Source organism: Indicator indicator, chromosome 26, assembly GCF_027791375.1.
Source record: "Indicator indicator isolate 239-I01 chromosome 26, UM_Iind_1.1, whole genome shotgun sequence".
Lineage (NCBI taxonomy): Eukaryota > Metazoa > Chordata > Aves > Piciformes > Indicatoridae > Indicator > Indicator indicator.
Window position 1 is genome coordinate 12423709 of NC_072035.1, and position 19613 is coordinate 12443321.

Below are 19613 nucleotides of genomic sequence, written 5' to 3' on the forward strand. Positions count from 1 at the left end.
TTAGTGGCTGAAGATACAAAAGCTTCAAACATTCTTTCTCCAGAGCCATTCTCTCCTGAACACATGCAAGGGCTTTATGTAGCTGTGTTGGGAAGATGAAGTACTAAGGATGCTGTTAAGGTGGCAGTTCAAAACATGAGGCTGTTCTGCAGCTAGGCAAGATAAGCAGTGAGTTGAGAGTCCAGACGGTATCATATAAATGATCTGGTTTATTCTGAAGAGAACTATTTACAAAAGAAGTACAGCATTGGTTTTACTAAAAATATGCCTTTATAGACTTTTATAATAGGTATCTTATAAAAACCATACATTTATTTACATTACTGCTACATACAAAAATTACAGCACTGTGGTATATGTACATATCTATAGATACATTCTTCCTGCTTGTCCCTGCTGTGTGCTTTTCCCCTCTCAGTCTAAGGGAATCATTGCTGCAGCACTGAGACACCTCCTTTCTTGGCTTTTTGGTTAAAGCAATCTTTCTCTTTTAGCTGAGTGGGGTTTGCCTGATGGAGAGGCATAGCTGGAATTTGCTTTTCTAAGCAGGACAAGTGCGTGCAGCTCTCAAGTCCTTGTGCATGCAGCACTGCCTCTAACCTCACTTCTTGCTTCTCTGTGCAAAATGATCCCGTTGTCATTTATTGATCTATTGTTCATCTCAATGGCAAGTTGTTGATCTATGTTAGTATGAGGATAAAGTGCTACTGACTTGCCTTTCCTTTGCACTTACTTGTTAGTTACTTCTTCTTTACAGTCACGTCCCCTGCAGCATTCACTAAAGGGAGATGGGTCCCTTTTCCCTTAGGCTAGCATAATAACCATTTGCCTGAACAGTCACCTCTTACTTAACTGTGGAAAAGTTCTTTGTAACCTTCATCTCAGCAGGCATCTCCTCCCTGTGCAATATTTGAACAGTGACTGTGCAGCTCTACTGTGCAGCAGGTTTATTTACCAGTGTCTCAAAAGCAAGGGTGAGTGGTGTCTGTAGAGCTGCTGATCCCACTCCTTATATCTGCTCTGGGATCCTGAGTACCTGCTGGACTAAAGTGCTTCCTCCATCTTGTTCACTGGAGCCAATGTGTCCTTTATACTGTGTCTCTTAGAAGCATGAAGTATTACAAGTGGAGCGTCTTCTAACCCAGCACTGCAAGGATGATTCCAGGCTCCCTGGCCATGACAGGATGGAGATGAGTGTTTTAATGACAGCTCCAGGTGAAGTAGTCGGGATCTTGTTAAAACACAGCATTGATGAGGTTTTCGAAGACAAAACAACAAAACCTAGCTGCTTTGTTAAGGCAGTTTCTGTTCCTGTTGAGTAGCAGCTCAGCACAAGGAGGTCTCCTTTGGTGTGTTGTCCAGTTCATTAAACCCAGAAATACAAGAGAATTGGGTTTAGTAGTGCAACTAAGTCTTTAGGGTTAAGGGACTAGTTTTAAGAAACCATACCCAACTGGCACCTTAGAACATTCTGACTTTCCTCTTGCAATCTCTTCCACCACCATCTAAATAAAATTGCAATGGGATTAAGGTAGGTTCCTCCTTAAATGAAGTGCTGCACATTTCAGTTGCCTACCCCTGCAACTGAATGAGTCGTTTTCAGCAAACCTGAAGCAGAAGGCACCTTTCTTCATCTCATTACTGCATCTTCATTGGATAACTTAAGGCCCATGCCTTAGGATTGCATCCATTCATCCATACATCCTCATGAGGGTAGAGACCCACACAGCTGGGCATGTGGCTTGAAGAGAGCTGTTTGGGTTTAGGAAGGGGCAACTGACAGCAGAAAAAAGCTGTGTGAGGATGTTCAGATGGCTCTTCCACAATAAGCAGAGCATCGCTTTCAAACAGCGTATGGGACAAGTGTTCCAGGTATCGCTGGCATCCATAAACCCCCACCTCATTTTGCAGGTATCACTGCTAATGCATATGGGTGTAACTGAGTCCTGACAGCAGGGGATGCTGAGCATGTGCCTCATGTCTGCACTATCGAGGGTCACAACACAGGTGAGATGGGGGTGAGGTCTTGCCAGCCTGCGAGCGCACTTGGCACTGCAGTAAGTCCCTTTTGTTCACTTGCACAGGTGGCTACAAGCAGATATTCAACAGTGCGCACTGCTGAGAAAGGAGAAGCCAAGGTTCAGTTTCTTTCCTTGCCTGTGAGACTCTAGATTCCTTTCCCTGTAAGCATCATCAAACTGTATTGGTGGTGCTTCACCCAATCATTTCCTGGAGCAGGATCTGCAGCCCAAGTTTCATTGCTTTCAAGTTAATGGGTTTTGCTGCTCAGCTTTTTACCATCGTTTTCAATCCCAGAGTACTCTGGTCCTTGCAACGTGGAGCTACCTCAGTGCAAGATGATTTCATACCAGTGTGGTAGTTTCATGCTAACAAGGAAATATGGGAATGCTCAAATCTTTGTGGGCAGAAAGGATACATGTACTGAGGTATTATGGATGTTGTATCATATAGATAAGTTGAGTAATAAAATAAACTCAAGCCACCAATCTCTTACCTGCTTCTTTGAAGAAGGTGTTTGATACCTAATTCTAGCAGAAAGTTTGTTGCTGTAAATAGTGAGCAGAGAATAGCAGCTCCCTGTAGGATGGTGTTTTAGCACCTAAGTTGCTGAGCAGGGCAGAGCTGAATGTGTACCTAGCTCTGTTTCCTGTGGGACAGTGTAGGTGGTAGTCTCTTTAAAGCAATGGGGAAACAAATTATGGCCTGTGGGTATTGCGAGCTGGAGAATGTGTGGAAATTGCATGACAGCAGGACATCTCTGAGCCTAGGTTGGTGCTCCTTGCTGGTTTATGATGGTAGACTGTGTTGAAGAGAAGAGCTGTAAGGTGCCCATCCAGTGCATAGGGAAGATCCCTACTTAAGTATTGCAGGATTTCCAGCACCACTGTGTGCATACAGCAAATACGCTACATTCCTTCCTCTTGATCAAGTCATGCTTGCAGAAAAGCAGGCTCTGATCCTCTTCAGTCAAAAGGAGATGTGGCTGCCTGCTTGCTGAAGGGCTGAGGTGTAAATAACCCACAGGAAGGGACAAATACTCATCATTTTCATCAGGCCATACCTAATGTAACTGTGGGGCAGAGAAAGCTGCAGAATTTCCAGAGCTTTGCAGATATACTAATTGCTTTTGGCTTTAGTGAAGGCAAATGCCTGCGTGCTTTCTGAGGATCAGGTCTGCCAATCCAGCATCAAAGACCTATTGATATCATTGCAGTTAGGCTTTCAGTGAACTGTTAGGCTTTCAGTGTGCCAGTGAAAATGACAGGTTTCTTTCTCTGTTCTGCAGGAGTACGTGGCTTTGGGGGAAGGCGTGTGACTTGCGGAAGCTCCACAACTACCTTTGGCCATTGGATGGACAGTAGGTGCTCCGGGACTGAACATCCACAACTCTCATCCAGTTTGTAATCTGTTGTAGATGGTCAGTCTCCTGGGGAGAAATCCTTAACATCCTATGCAACTACAGATTCTGCAACTCTTATCTCTATCTCTGTAACAGGAGGGAGCTAGAGGAGACAGTAACATCAGCCACTTTACACTGCCCAGATCTGCAAGGAGCCTGGATTCTCAGCAAGGGGTTAGCAGCTATGCAGAGCTGCAGGGGAGATGGATCCCAGGCAGGATCTGCAGTGAGGGCTCAACTTCCACCATGGAGAATGCTATGCTTGGCAAAACATGGCAGTGCTGGGGCCAGAGCAACTCCAGTCTCAGTGGGATGGATGAAGCTGCCAGGACTGGAGAGTGGTACAGCTCCCCTCTCTCCTCTTTCATTCAGCCCTCTTCTTCCTCCTGTGCTTGCTATGATGGCCATTCTCAATCCCCTGCATTGCTTTGTCTCAGGGCTGCTGATTTCCTTCTCCAGCATGAGAATGCTTTTAATACAATCAGATTATTCTTCACAGCAGAAACTGGACTTTGTCAGAGCTCCTAAAATATACCCTGAAGTTTATCACTTCACTTAAAGAATAAGAAAAGGTTTTTCTGTTAGTATCACATTGTCAATTTGCAAATCTCCAGTTCATGTAAACATTTGGTTCAGACCAGGTGTAGTGTAAATAGTGCAGAGTCTGAAAGGTTAACTCCTTTGCCCCCTTCTTTTTTCTTATTGGATCAGACTTGGGTCCCTCAGCAAGCTGGGCAGCTGCCCCACTCTCCATCTTGAAGCAGGAACTGTTGGAGAGGTTTCTCTTTTTCAAATCAATTTTTCTTGAAAAAGGAAAAGAGACGGTTCCCTTCTGCCCCAGCAGGCTCGTCCCCCTGCGGCTCCGGCCTGAGCACGGGGGAGGGTCTGGCACTCCGCTTGGTGCCGTAGCCACTGGAGAAGGAATAAGCAAGCTGGCTCCATTCCTTCGGGTGTTTGTCCATCAGCTGCTGGTCAATGACCCTGTGCATGTCATCCTGTGGAGGAGGGAGAGGAGAGGGCTGTTAGTAGCAGCTGATGTTGAGAGGGAGCTCCCGCGGGACACAGCTGAAATGGAGGTGAAACATGCTGTGATGAGATGGAGGAGGGATGACAGGGCTGGGGACAGGTGTTAACTCCCCACCTAGCAGCAGGCCCAGCCTTGCTTATGCTGTGAGCCTTTTTAGTGAGGAAGGAATGCAAATCACAATTTAAGTGATAAATTGCTCAGGTGGTCTCACAGAGGAGCATCTCGCCTGCCTGGGACACTGTGACACTCCTAAACTGTGTTTTTTCTGCTGTCTGCAGCTTGCAGATGTCCCCTCCTGCAGATGTCTCCTCTGTTACAGCAGGGAGAAATAACCAGAAAGAACAAACACAGCTGAAAGCAAATGCCAGAAGTAATAGGGCATTCTCCAGGGAATGTGCTGCCAGGACCAGAGGGGCTGGGGCCAGGCATGGGCCCACCAGACCCCACAAGGTTTTGCACCAGACTTACCAAAGAGAACTGTGCTTGTCCCTTAGACCAGTTCCTTCCCCTAGAGCCAAGACAGTTGTGGGAGCTCTCTGACTGCCAGCCTGGCATTAACAGCTGCACTGTGGTTTATTACAGGTACCAGGAACCCTCTGGTTTCATCCATGTTTGCACAGCACTGGGAAATTGCTCTACACAAAGTAATTAGTTGTATCTGTTGCTGCTACTGACGTGCTAATTGTGTTCCTTGAAAACCCGACTATTAGTTCCACAAATTTTAGATCTTCAGAGGCATTATTTCTGCTAGAATTGCATATTCAAACTGTAGCTAAGTGAAAATGTGTACACAGACTAGACCCACAGGAGAAATGTTCTCTGGAGGTTTGGTCCCTGAACTGGACCGAGGGCACTACCTGGTGAGAACAAAGACACTCTGGATGGGCTGCAGTGAGGGGAGTTGCTTGCACCTTGTGCAGGACAGGGACAGCATTGAAATAGAAAGGGAGATGCTGCCATTGCCCAGTGGGTGCCCCAGCTGCTCTGTAGTTAATGTGGAATAAAACCAGCCAGCTTGTACTGGAAACCTGAATGATGGCCAATCTCTTGTTGCAGCCTTTTCTGCATGGAAAAGGATTGATAGCCTGGACCTGAATTTATTATGGGAACTTTCACTGAGAGAGCAGGGGGGGTGCAGCGCTACATGGACTAAAGAAGCTTTGGATCATTTTAGAGCAGGGCAAGAAAGGGGAAAGGCAGAGGGAGAGTTGAAGAAGTTAAAGTAAACATCAGCATAAAGGTGAAACGAGTTTCCAGAGGTGAAGCTGCCATATGAAAATGTGGACACTTGGATTAGAACTTGGATTTTGAAGGCACCTCTTCTAGCAAATAGCATAGGCACCTAGGCTCCAGCATGGCAGATCTGTGTCCTTGGTTAACCACATAACAAGGGATGAGTATGATTTATATATATGTATAGATACATACAAAAAATTATATATTATATATAAAAATACAGTAGTATTAGTAGGGCATTGCATTTGGGTCCTGTCTGTCCAAAGCATGAATCAGAGACCACAGCACTTAGCTGTGGAGATTTGGGGTAGATGTATGCAGTAAGGCTGGGGCAAAGCTGTGGTCTCTGCCGTGGGCAGGGGCTCAGGAATGTCTGGGGATGCAGAGGGAGGGCAAACACCAGCAGCATGAGACCTATCTGATGAAGTGGTCCCATAAAACTGGATAATTTGGTACCCCTGTGCACTGGGTGTTCCAGGAAGGGAATATCTGCTCTTTGCAGAAAGGGTGAGTCTGAAGGAGGTTCCAAACACCATGTAACCTCTTTGTGAGCTGGAGCTGGGATCCCTCGTGTGAGATAAGGGTTGGAGCTCCTCTAGGTGACCTCAGAGGCTGGTGGCTGTGGCCACACAGGCTGCAGCTCTCTGCTGGCAGCACAGCATTTTCTAAACTAGGAGTGCCCTTGTTGCTATTGCACTGAAACCACAGAGCTCTCCTTTCAGAGGAGCAGCCGTCTTCACTTCCAAGTCTGCCGCATACTCCTTCTCTGCTCCCAGTAATGCCTGACCCTGCCTCCAGTCAGATAATGATGAACAGCAGTGGGGGTCAGATTAGGCACAAGGATGAGGTGCACATCCACTCCTGTGCTAGGCTTGGGTGTGTGGGATTTTGCTTATGGCATATTTTATACATGATTATGTGCTTACAGAATCATAAAATTGTTAGGGTTGGAAGGGACCCCAAGGATCATCTAGTTCCAACCCCCCTTGCCATGGGCCTCACACTACAGCAGGTTGCTCAGAGCCACCTCCAGCCTGGCCTTAAAAACCTCCAGGGATGAGGCTTCCACCACCTCCCTGGGCAACCTGTTCCATTGCCTCACCACCCTCATGGTGAAGAATTTCTTCCTAACATCCATTCTGAATCTACTCATTTCTATTTTTGTTCTATTCCCCCTAGTCCTATCACTACCTGACACCCTAAAAAGTCCCTCCCCAGCTTTCTTGTAGGCCTCCTTAAGACACTGGAAGGCCACAATAAGGTCTCCTTGGAGCCTTCTCTTCTCCAGACTGAATAGCCCAAACTCTCTCACTCTGTCTCCATAGGAGAGGTGCTCCAGCCCTCTGCTCATCCTCATGGACCTGGCATCTTGTTGATGGTCCTTGGTAAAGTGCAGACTAGAAGTGTGCAAGAGCAAATTTTAACAGCTTAAAGCCTCCATTTATGCCCAGCTAAAGCAGAGAATCTCATCTCCCATTTTGTCAGACAAAACAGTCCCTAAAACCCATAAATTACCTGACTGGTTTTGTGCCTCTGTGGTTGAGCTTCTGTTCTGGGGATGCTAGGTGCTTGAAAACTCTTTTGCTACTGTGTTATAACAATTCAAGTCAGTATGTTGGAGACAACTTTCTGCAGTGCTAGTAGGCCTGATCCTCATCTCAGAAAGCTGATGTGAACAGGGTTGGGGTCACCATACTGCTGCAATTGGAGGACATAGTGTGAAGTGAGAAAGGAAATGCCTGTAATTAAAATCCTAATCTGGGGATATTCCAGCACTAAATGCTGAATGTACTAGTAAGCAGGTCTTAAATTTACACCACTCATCCAAACTGAAACAGAACTTGAATACAGACAGCTCTTATGCAGAGCACTGAATGTCACTTACTAGGTAATGAGGCTGAGAAGTAAAATCTCAGTCTGTATTTCAAGGAGTTTTCTAGAGGCTAGATATGCTGGATACAGAAGGCTAACGATATGTGTACCTCAGCCTGGCTTTCCCCATGGTGACCTGGGGAGGATACAACCTCACCATGAGAAGTACAGAAAGCTGTCCCTTGTGCCCTGGCCCGGTGCTGGGCTGAGGAGGGTGTGTGTGCAGAATATCTGTGGGTGATGGAGACTCCCCACTGGCCCCTCTTGCCAGGTGATAGTGAGGATAGACACAAATGAGGGTGGTAGTGGCAGTGAATGGAGCAGGTGAGGAGATGGTGGTGTTTGGCAAGGGTGTGGGGAGCTCACCTCAAAGGCAGGAGGGGTGTACGACTAAAGCTGTTGGTACAGGAACTGAGAAAGGCCACTAGATCAGAAACCAAAGGAGCCAGATAGTAAAAAGCCCTGAGGAAGCAAACTGTAAGCAGGAGAAAGAAAAGAAGAAAAGAAAAAAAAGAGAGAAACGAAAACACAGTGGAGTTGAAACAGGAGCAAGGTTGTATGGGAGAGGTTTCTACTGGTCAGGCTTATTGTTTGTAGAGTCAGGGTCTTGCACCATCTGCAACAAATTACTGTAACTGTCCCAGACCTTTTCTCTTGTGCCTGCTTGTTTCCGATTAAAGTAGCCCTCCCTTGGTGCTAGTTTGCAGAAGCAGCAGCTTTGTCTGCTCTCAAGGGCTCTCTGCCTTCACATGAGTTTTCCTTATAGGGCCCATGTAGAGAATCTCCAGGGCAGCTGCTGGACTCCTGCGGGTTTGGTTTTTTTTACCTTGGTGGAGAGCTGTGGTTTAGCTTCATCTTGCTGGATCTTCTGAGCTGCTGAAAACAGTGCTGCTGTACCACAAAACAATCACCACAGCCTCTGCCTCCCACCTTTCTGCTCCATTATAGAAATGCAAGGATGTGCTGTGCCCACATGTCCCCAGGGCACACCTGCACAGGGATGTCTCCTGCACGGACATCTTCCCTCCCCAGGCAAAAGCAGGTTACTCTGCCACACGCAGCCATGAGATCTGGTTTGTTTCTCCATTTTCACAGGGTATTCCTACATAACTAATTAAAAGCTCACAGGTGAAAGGCTTTGAGCAGAGAAGGGCTGTGTTTAACCCACCCTGAGCACCAGTGCATCACTGGTTCCTGTGAAGCCAAAAGCAAATGCTCCTATCTATGGATGGTTTGGATGAGACCACAGCAAACCCACAGGGAGGGGGAAAAAGTCATCCAAAGGTGCCTGCTGTGTGCCATACAGTCCCTGCCCTGTTGTGACTGGGGGCTGCTCACCTGCCAGGCTTCCAGCTGCTGCGAGAGGTTCACCTTCTGCTGGATGGCATCCAGCAGCTGGCTGTTGAGGGACATCATGTCGATCTTGCACTTGGCCAGCTCCACCTCCACTGCGTTCTTCCTGGGGGGAGAGAGGGAAATTTGGGCATGTGACTTCCTTTTTTTTTTTTTTCCCCAGGAAGTATTAAACATATCCTTGAGGAGAAGTCAACAATTTCTTTCACTGGCAAGTCCCTAAATTCTAAGCTGTTCACCTCCACTGAATTCTGGACACTATTAATCTAAAGAGCAGGACAGAACTATGGACATCATTAATGTAAGCCCAGCAGATTTCTGGTAAGCACATTATGAAGAATACACAAAGGAAGAAGTGAAGGAAGAAAGTTTATCACAGCATATGCTTCTGAAGAACAACACTGTTAAGAATATCGGAATTAAATGTTATGCTTTAAGGAAAACTCACAGTTTCAATGGGGTTACGCTGACCCTTGGGAATGCTGCTTCTGTGTTTCCTTCCAGATATTGGTGGCCATGGAGCATGTGATACCATGGATAAGTTGCCCAAAGGGCCCTGAGTGCTCAGTGGCTGAGATGTTCTAGCTGCTACTGGCTAGTGGAAAGGAATTGTCCTTTAGGAAGGAGCCATTTCCAAAGCTGCCAAAGCTGGGGAATGCTGCTCACCATGCTGGGAGCACACAGGTGAGCTCAAACCTTAAGTTTTCAATTAACTGTTGTGTGATGGAAAACTGTATCATGGCTTGCTGGGAACCATCTTTCCTTGCAAGCATTTTCAGGAGAATTAATTGCATTTTATTAACTCTAGCTAATTCATCACCTCCTAATAGCTCCCTTGTGCTCACCTGCAGAAAAGCAGCTTGGGAATTCATGTTTATATTCCAGGTAGCAGTTGTTTAACATCTCCTGTTACAGGATCCTATCTTCCTATTGCTTCCTGTGCTGCCAAACTTCAGCTTCAAGCTAAAAATTTTCCATGCCAGAAATCAGGCAGTGATTTCATTTCTGTTCAGAGTTAGGGCTTGTTTTTGGGAGGGCTTCAATGAAAGTGGCTTAACCCTTGAGGTGCAAGGTGGGAAGCATATCACGAGCCTCCCAGGCAGCTCAGCCTGTGGGGAATGCTTTAATTTCCAGCAACAAGACGCTCTTGTCTGCTTTCACTTGCAACCACTTTCTGCTCATTAATCACCCACCACTCACCCATGCACACTTGTCACATCCACCTTTCTCTGGGCTTCTGTCACTGCAGGACAGTTGGCTGTAAATATTAGAGCTTTGTCCCAGCAGGGTCATTAATGCTGTGGAGAAGCTGTACCCTTCCACTCCTGGCTGTGGGTTTGGGCACCTTAAACAGCCCTTGTTGTGAAGTTTTCCAATGCTGCTTGAGTATTACTGGGGGATTTATCATGGCGGCAGTGTGTTGCCATAGCCACAGCAGAACCAGCAACCCACACGCACCGGAAATGTCAGAACCACCTCTCTGCACCCAGCAGTGCAGCTGGGATGCTCCTGATTTTTGCCAACAGATGGAGGTGTTACAGAGGAGAGCAATGGGAATTTGGTAGCTGGCTACCCAGACGAGAGCAGTGCAGATGATCAGGTCACTTAAAAGATGAAGGGATTGTGCACGCTGATTTGGCTTGCCATATCCTCAGAGGTGCAATGCTTTTGTGCTCCTCCTCTTGCTGAGGGCTTGAGTACTAGTCATTTTCACAAAGAGTTGGGCTGGTGCTGTCCTGGCCCATCTGCCTATTGAATAGATTATCAGATGTACCCTTTCTATCTAGAGCACATGGGGGTGAAGGTTTCTGGCCCCCTCCTCAGGTTGAAGAGTGCTCAGGGCAGTGTGGCAAGCCCAAGCAGAGAGCTGGGGAAGCTGTGCATGGGGTAACACAGGTCTATGATGAGGAAGGGGAAAAAAAACAGTGAAAAAAGTGGGAAAATCCTGAAGGGAAAAATAGGGAATTATAGGACTAGAGACCCTGAAACAGGAAATGAGAGTGAATGACCAGAGAAATAATTTAGGGAAGAAGCCCAGGAAGGGCTGTAATGGGAATGGGCAGAAAAGCATGTCTGAGTGTCTGGAAGAGCAAAAGAAGTATGAGAGATAAGGCTGACCTGCCATTTCACTCCCTGAAGACCTCTGTTCCTTGCTGTGACTCAGACCAGCACTAGGGATGGTACAAATATGGTTCAAAGCATCCTCTTAAATGTCCCCAGTCCTGCCATGGGGCAGCTCTGGAAATTGGCATCTCTTGCCCTACTCCCAAGCTGCTGGCAGCATTTCCCAATGTTATCAAAGCGAAGACTCACTCCACTGCTACTGCTTTGCAAGAGCTACTGAAATTTGTGGAGAATCCAGTCCTGGAGACATCTCCTGCTAAGGCCTTCCATAAGTGATAACCCAGCCTGGCTTTGGCTGTTCATACCACTTACTTGGCAATGGCCTCGTCTCGGTCCCTGATGGCTTGCAGGAGCTGCTCACTTGTCTCCTTGTCTTCAGCAGCGCCTCGCAGTCGGTCCCGTTCCTCCTTCAGCGTCGTCATTTCCACGCTCAGCAGTGTGACCTGTGAGCACAGGGAGGGCAGGAACCCAGGGTTGCTCAGACAAATTCATCATGAGTAGGGGCAGGTAGGGGGAAAAAGCCACATGGGCCAACCTGGAGGCTGAGCTCCCCTGCTTGTCAGAGAAGTGGTGTGTGCTGGGAGGGGGCTATTAGTCCTGGTGCACCCCCCATGAAATGTGCCAGCTCACCACAGGATGCTAGCAGTGCAGGTCTGAGTAAGACAGGTCACCAGATGGCCTCAGTAACATGCAGCAACAGCACTAACAGCTGTGCAGCCATGCAGGGCAGGACCCACCTGCAACTTTGCTGACACTGTGAATATTGCCCCTCTCCAAGCAGATTGTCTTCTGCATGCATCCTCTGATTCTGCCTGCTATATTCTGATCTTTTCAGGGCTAAATTATTGAAAATATCATTTAGCAGCAAATAAGATTTTTTTTGAGGGGGCTATTATGTCTTTTGAAGTAGTATGAAGCTGAGACAAAGGATGTGAAAATCCTCTTTCATGCTATGCAAGGTGTTACTGGCACATCTTACAATTTTAGTTAGACTTTAAAATATGTGCAGAGCCTTAAATATTTTGAGAAATGATCTATCATTATGGTCCCATGCAGACTGAGTTAACAGGGTGTGAAATCATGCAAGGATTGCATTAGCACAGCTTTGCAATATTTCATACACGTTTAATTTCTTTGTCTAGGGCATACACATGCTCTGTTACGCTACTCCACCACCTGGAAATCCTTCCAGCATTTGAGCCACCTCCTGTCACTAAATGCAGCTCAGCAGTGCTTGAATCCTCAAAGAAATCTTTAAATAGAGGGCAGGCAGTCAAAAAGGGCTCATCTCATCAAGGGCGTGGGAGGATCTGCTTGGGTCGAGGCGGGAGGAGGGTGTGAGCACACCCTGTCTGTGCTGAGGCTCTCCACCCTGTGCTTGGGCTGCCAGGGAACCAGGGAGCTCTGCCTGAGCTGTGCTCTCCTGCAGCCCAGCACAGGGTGCATCTCAGAGCAGGGACATGATGAAGAGCAGTAGTGAGAGCTATGTGAAAGGTGTTGAGCACTTCTGCTGCAATCCCAGAGGATGGTGGAGCAAGAGGCCCAAAAAACTGCATTTGGAGATTGGTCTGGGGTTTAAAATGTTTTTATCTGTTTCAGGTAAGAATGGGATGCCACAGATGGAAGGAAACAGACAAGGCAGAAAGCATGACACTGCTGTCCAGTGTAGGCAAGTCCTGTCTCCAGTAACTCACCTTGCTCTCAGGTAGGAGCAATGAATGTGTGTGGTGCTATAAGGTTGCAAAAGCCATGTAGGACTCCTCCTTCCCCTTTTATTGTATCAATACCTGTGACAGCACAGAGGGATGTGAGGGCAGCAAAGCACTGCTGCCCTGGGTAGACCAGATTCCCACATGTATTGATTTTCTTTATTACTGAACTGATGACAGTGTTGTCTCCTGGGGGAGGTGGGGATAATTATTAGCCTTGAGCAAGTGTGAGGCTGGGTTATCAGCAAAAGCTGCAGGAGATGTGTACTTGCTGCATGAGGGTAGAGGGCTTCTCTCAGAGCAATGTCTGCTTCATTTGTAGTTATGCCCCATGTTTCTCCATATAACACAGAGGTGTGAGAAGAAAGTAGAACTGCTGTTGCTCCCTAAATAGTCAGAGCTTTGGTAGCCAGGGGTCCCCCAAAAGCAGAGACAGGGTCTAGACTTGCCATCCAGAGTGGGTCCTCCAGTCCCTCCTGGCTTGGGAGTTTCCAGAGACCAGCCAGAGCAGAAAACAACCAAGTGCTGCTCCCTCCTGGTGTTCTCTCAAGGCCTCTTGTGCCTGGGAGCAGTGGTAAGGAGATGCTTCATCCAGACAAGCAGGCTGCTGTACAGATGGTCACTCTAAACCTGTGAATAAGCCTCTAATGGTCTCTGGCAGCACAGCCAGAGAGTGTCTGAGCTCGTGTCTGCCTAGGGGCCCTAGTTTGAGCCCTTGAAGATATCTCTTGTGGTGGTCACACTGCTGAGAGGAGCAGTCTTCAGGTAAGGACAGGTGCTAGAGCTGCTCCCTCATTGCAGTCTGCCTCTGGTTAGGTGCTTTGCCAACAAGTCTACTTCCCATCCATGCAGCCATTACTGCCAGGGGTTATTTAATGGTGCTCTCACTCTTTACTTTGCCCCCATGGTAGAAGGGTAGCTGCCATATCCCTACACAAGGCTGACAGCCCCCAAGTTGTGCTGGCTTTCTGAACAGGGATGTGTTTTCTCTCCTTCAAAGGGTATGTCAAAAGGCTGTCAAGACCAGGCAAGGGTGTAAACCCCACTCCCTGCTCCAGTGCAGTTGGTGCTGCTTGTGCCAAAGGCTGCTTCTGCTGCAGCCTCCAAATCCCTTTGAGCACTTGGATACACATCCCACAGAGACAGGGATTGCAGAGCATCTCCTTGACGGCCTGTTCTCCATTTGCTGCTTTTGGCATGAAACCTCAGACACAGATGCTGTGCGATTCTGTGCTTTGGGTGTGGTGTTTTCAGGGATTGATCACTTGTTGCGGTCAAGATTTCTTAGCCTGTCCCTGTTGGCCTTGGGGTGATGCATGGTGCCAGGATGGCCGTGATTAAGATTCTTTAGGTGTGCATTGAGGGTTTTGTGATGCTGCTGTGAAAGGGGGTGAATCTTGCACCATACATAGCAAAGCAGCACTTTTTTGTCTGTCTGGTGGCTACATATACCCTTCACAAGGGCTTAGTGTGAGCAAGACAGGTCAGAATGGATACCTGTAGGTTTCCAGTATTCTATATCAAGCAGTCCTGTACTTTGGGGCCTTTTGCTAGAGAGAGCTTAAGCAAGACAGGTTGGCTGAAAAGCAAATTGCAGTAAAGGTTTAAAAGAAGCTTGACTGCTTGAGATGATGTCTGGGATAGGTCACAGACGACTTGTCAAAAACTCTGATCCTAAATGCATGAAGCCTCTGCACTGGGTTTAACATTGCCTCCATCATTCAACCACAACTGGGTTTGGCCCAAATCCTCCTGGGTTATTTATCATGTTGATCTCTTCTATGGAAGGCATGTCTTGGAAGATGAACATTGGTGTTACAAGACCACATATAAAGTGTGGGAATTGCTAACCTGGCTGTGCAGTCGCTGCAGCTCCTCCAAACTCTGCCTCAGTTTCCCCCGTTCTCCGTCCATTAATTCCCTCAGGGCTCGTGAATCCTCACTCGTTCTCCTGATCTGCTCCTCTAAGGTGTCGTCGTCGCTTCGTCGGGAGCTCTGAGAGCGGGAGAGAAATCTCTTGCTCAGGGGTCACTTTTAAAAAGCCAACTGCATTAATTTGGTACTGGTTTTGGGAGGGGGTGTACTTGACAAGGAAGAAGAAAGGCTGAACATGACTTTTGTTGAGTTTCAGATTTGTTTCCATGTCCAGTGGAAACAGGTTCAGCCAGACAGTGCTTCTACACACGGTGAAAAGAGCATGCAGCATAAATCATGTGCCTTATCAAGAAAGGCTGAGAGACCTGGGGCTTTTAGTCTGGAGAGGAGAAGACTGAGAGGGGCTCTAATAAATGTATATAAATATCTGAGGGCTGGGTGTCAGGAAGGAAGGGACAGCTTCTGCTCACTTGCTCCCTGTGATAGGACAAGGGACAATGGATGCAAACTACAGCACAGGAAGTTCCACCTCAACATGAGGAAGAACTTCTTTACTGTAAGGGTCACAGAGCACTGGAACAGGCTCCCCAGAGAGGTTGTGGAGTCTCCTTCTCTAGACACTTTCAGGACCCATCTGGATGCATTCCTGTGTGACCTATGCTAGATTACATGGTTCCTCTCTGACAGGGGGGTTGGACTCAAAGATCTCTAGAGGTCCCTTCCAATCCCTAACATCCTGTGATCTTGTGATAAATCACATTTACAGAGATCCACTGACCACTTGTATGGCTAGTCTCCATGTTTCTGGACCTTTTGCAGGACTGTTTTTTATTTAACAAATACAACCTCATCTCTATTCTAAGCCTTCTTACCACCTGCTATAGGTACTGGAATGAGGGTGAGCACTCCCATGCAGGTCTGCACCATTTTCCTCACCATGGCATCTCAAATCAGCCATCCTGGCTGGCCATGCAGCCAGCTTGTGGGTGATGGTACTAAGCCTGATTTGAGACACTGCCAAATTTGAGGTGTTTTCTCGTAATTTTGCACTTCTGTGGATGCCACCCCCTCTTCCCCAGCACGATCAGGACCATACACCACAGACACCATCTTGTGCCAGCAAAACCTCACCTGTCCATGGGTTTGAGTCTGGCAGCCTTGCCAAGACATTTGCACCCAGTGTCAATTCACAGGGGCAGAACCCACCCATTCCAGTGTTTTTGTGATACCTTTGCTAATATAATCCACTTAGGAAAGTCCCAAGAGAGATAACTGATCTGTGATGTATAATGCTCTCAGTATTGCCACGCTATCACTCTTAACTTACTGCAAATTCCAAAGCAAGCCTCCTTTCAGTAATGATGCAGAATGTCTCCCAGTCCAATGACTGTCGCACGAACTTGAGGCTAACAGTAGCCTGACCACTGCGAGCTGCAACCCCATAAGCTGGCATAGCTCTTAGCTTGCCATTTGAGACACATGGAGCAGGCTGTGCAGTTTGACAGTCCATCTCTGTAAGTTACAGAGGTTTTCTTGGAGTTTGGGGACTTCAGGATCCAGCAGAAATCTGCAGCAAGCTCTGTCACCTGGGCAAGGGAACATGCACAAGACAAGGCCTCTCTGTGCCACCAACTTACCGTGGAGTCTGCCCCATCCAGCACATTTTGTATCAGTCTTTTCAGCTCACTTAGAGCTGCCCGTAGACTACCAGCTGGGACATCTTTGGCTGATGAGGTTTCTGAAGACTCATCCATGGAGGAGTCTGTAGAGACTGCTGAGTCTGCGCTGTCATTTCCTCTGAGATGTGAGCAGAGATACCGCACTTGGCAATATGCTTCCCAGAGCTGCAGCCTCAGCTGGAACAAGAAAGCTTGACATTAGCCTGGGACATCAAGACCATGGAGATCTTCTTTCTATGGTGAAGTGAATCTTCTTTCTATGCGATTGCCAGGCCTCAAAAATATTTGTCTAGCTTGCTATGTTGGTTTTGAAACAGATAGAGATGTACTTTCGTATGGTCAAAAGAGTCTTGATATCAGAGCCGAGACCACAACCCCACTTTCCTGGTTCTTGGTTCAGCTCCAAATCCAGATCAAATGCATTAAACTCCCTGGTTATAGGTGAGTGATGGGGCTAGTGATAGAGGTCCATGGGCTTTCCCAGGGGCCAGAGGGCAAATACCTGTTCTCGTTCTTGTTCCAGCTCCTCTGCCTCCATGCTCTGCTCTATTTCAGACAGCAGGGATGTGCTGGTTGTGTTGAAGTGTTGGAGGCTTCTCTCCTCACTGAGCTCTTCTACCTTGCCCTGCAGCTGCCGGTAAGACAGACGCACCTCCTGGAGCTCCAGCTGGCTTTGGTGCAACTTGAGAAAAAAATCAAGGAATTTGTCAAAGAAGCAGGAAAAAAAATAATAGTGGAGGTGATATGGACTGGATGAATCTCTTGGTTTGTGAAGGAGCTGATAGGGAGGAATGAATGTCATGAAAGGGGTTTCCAGCCAGGAGGAAAGTACTCTTGGCTGTTGCTATTTATTGGAGCTTAATGATCTCCAAATGTCATTAGACATTGTTTAGACTCCAGAATATTCTGAGAGATAAAAATAGCAGGTTAATCAGCACTAAAATGAGGAACATTGACCCAAGTCCCAACACCTTCACAAAAAACCCAGCTTAAAACAACACAGAAGGAAACTGATTTTAAAAAATCTATACACATATATAAATAGAAATATATATTTTTTTTTAAAAGGGTGGGGAAAAAAAAGATTGAGGGCTCTTTTGGAGAGCTGAGCATCCAATGGTTATCAACCCACAGAAGAGAAATGTAAAAATCTTCCTCTCTACTAAGATGCCTGAAGCCACAGAGGTGCCAAATTGTTCTCCAGGGATTGGTTTGGTGATACCCAGCTGCAAACATCATGGGGCTTGTTGGGAAACCATCTGAGCCATGAGGCCCGTTACTACCCTCTGGGACATCAGTGTCTAAAGAAGCTCCTTCTGAAGCCAAATCTACCCTTAAAAAATTAAGTAAAATCAGCTGCAACCAGAGCTCTCTGCTTCTTTTTACATTTAGCTCATTTCCCCAGCAGCCTGTCCCACTCCCTTGGTCAGATCTCCCCCGCAAGCTGCTCTTTGCTATTAAGATGTCCTCTGTGGCTCCTGTTACCTGTCTCTATGGGGAACACCCAAGAGCTTGCTCGCTGCCGTGCTTACATGAGCCTTTTCACCTTTCCAGTTGTTTTGTCTCCCAGCTCCTGATTATCTTCCTGGCCAAACCACATCTTCTACTTGATTTACAACTTCTTCCCTGCCCATTGCTGCCTCCTCACCTGCAGATCCTTGTCATGGCTTTGTCTCTCCAGGATGAGGACTCGGTCCTGCAGCTCCTCCACGGTTCCCTGGAGCAGGTCATTCTCCTCCATCATGGCACTAAGGCGATGCTCCAGCTCCCGCTTCCTGTCTGTCAGCATTTTGATCTGTGGAGGAAAGAGAGGTGGTGTTGGACCCCACACTTTCCAGGTAGCAGAGAGGAGGGAAATCACATTCCCAAGAGAAAAATGAAACAGCAGAAAGCAACACTATACATGTACATATTCTGTACCTGTATGAGAGAAACTGTATCTCTGTGTGATGTTTAAAGCTTAGAAAGGCTCTGAGAGGAAACTCCTCCTTCCCCAGGCTGCAGGGGCAGCTCCAAAGCGACTGAGTGTGCATTGGTGGGAGGCCAGGGAGAAGGCTGAAACGTCCAAATGGATTAAGCAGAGACCATTCCTGCCCACCGTCTGTTTTGCCCATTCTTGCAAATTTTAGGGTACTTTTTAGTTACTTTTCCTGAATGGTCCCTGACTGAGCATGGTGGCATTTTCTCCTGTATGGGTGCTGGAGACGAAGGATGAGCCTGCAGGATTCTGATCCCCACAGGGCTGTGCCACAGTGCTGCCCATTCACTTTCCTTAATTGCTGCTTGTTCACCAGGTCCTCACCAGGGATTTTTTTCTCTTTTCACCCATGAAGACTCCTTTCTGTGCCATGCTTATTTTTAGTTTCCCAGTGATTGGTTCATTTCTTTCAGTCGTCAAGGGCAGTGATTTCAGGTGAAGAGGGACAATATGCCAAGGAAAACCTCTGTGATTCAGTTAGCTGGGAACCGTACACAGGATGAATCAGCACTAGCCAAGGTCACTTCTTGTTTAGTCAAGAAAACGGAGCCTTTTCCCAGTTTAGTATATATAGGACCTCTGGGGATTTGGTGTCCCATTTACCAGTCCAGTATAACCCTAAATGTTCCCTAGGGCCTGCTTTCAATTCATGGACCATAAGCAAATTCAGTAGCTTCCTGCTGCTTTCTTGGTCTCTGTGGGAGGTTGTTGCTTTCCAGGCTGCTTGAAAGATTTGTCTGCATGAAGGAATATCAGCAAAGTGTGTGGACTTGCTATTTCTAACAGGATAAAGGCTGCTGTAGGTATTAGAAAGCTGCTTTTAGGTGACTAATGGTTTCTAAGATATCTCTTCCCACCACCACCATGATTTGTGTGGGTAGGGCAAAAGGGGTGCCAGAAAAATAAAAGGTATAATACAGAGATTGTATTAACAGTTCATATTTGGTATCCTAACCAGGAATGAAAACCCTGTGAATGACCATGTAATAGAAAAAAACATTGCTCTGCCATGGGCCCTGGGAAGGGCATTGAGGAAAGGAATTTGGAAAGCAAGAAACAGGAAGGTAGTGAAGAGGCAATGTGAAGCATGCACAGCAACAGGCATGCATGATAACAGCAATGGATGCACAGGCAAAACCCTTCCGAGCCTCCATACTTACTTCAAGGACCTGCTGCTCCACACCGAGGGGAAGGGAAGAAAAGGCGAGGGACCAGCAGGGAGCAGGTGGGAGCAGGAGAAAAGAAGAAATTGAGAGATTTTAGGAAAAGCCCTTCCAAACAGCTTATAATTAAAATGCGGTTGGGTAGCAGAGCTGGATATGTTCTACCCATCCAGTTC

At 47.2% G+C, this 19613-nt stretch overlaps 1 protein-coding gene across 1 annotated transcript in view; it reads right to left on the reverse strand.

Annotated features, from left to right (window-relative positions):
• Positions 1–4215: 4215 nt before the first annotated feature.
• The window catches only part of BICDL1 (BICD family like cargo adaptor 1), a 47805-nt gene continuing 32407 nt past the window's right edge, over positions 4216–19613 (reverse strand). The window contains exons 4-11 of the mRNA XM_054392802.1: positions 19435–19446; positions 17945–18091; positions 16799–16978; positions 16255–16473; positions 14594–14737; positions 11346–11476; positions 8895–9015; positions 4216–4416 (exon numbers count right to left, since the gene is read on the reverse strand). Of these exons, the coding sequence (XP_054248777.1) occupies positions 4216–4416; positions 8895–9015; positions 11346–11476; positions 14594–14737; positions 16255–16473; positions 16799–16978; positions 17945–18091; positions 19435–19446 (1155 nt within the window). The remainder of the gene's footprint in view (positions 4417–8894; positions 9016–11345; positions 11477–14593; positions 14738–16254; positions 16474–16798; positions 16979–17944; positions 18092–19434; positions 19447–19613) is intronic.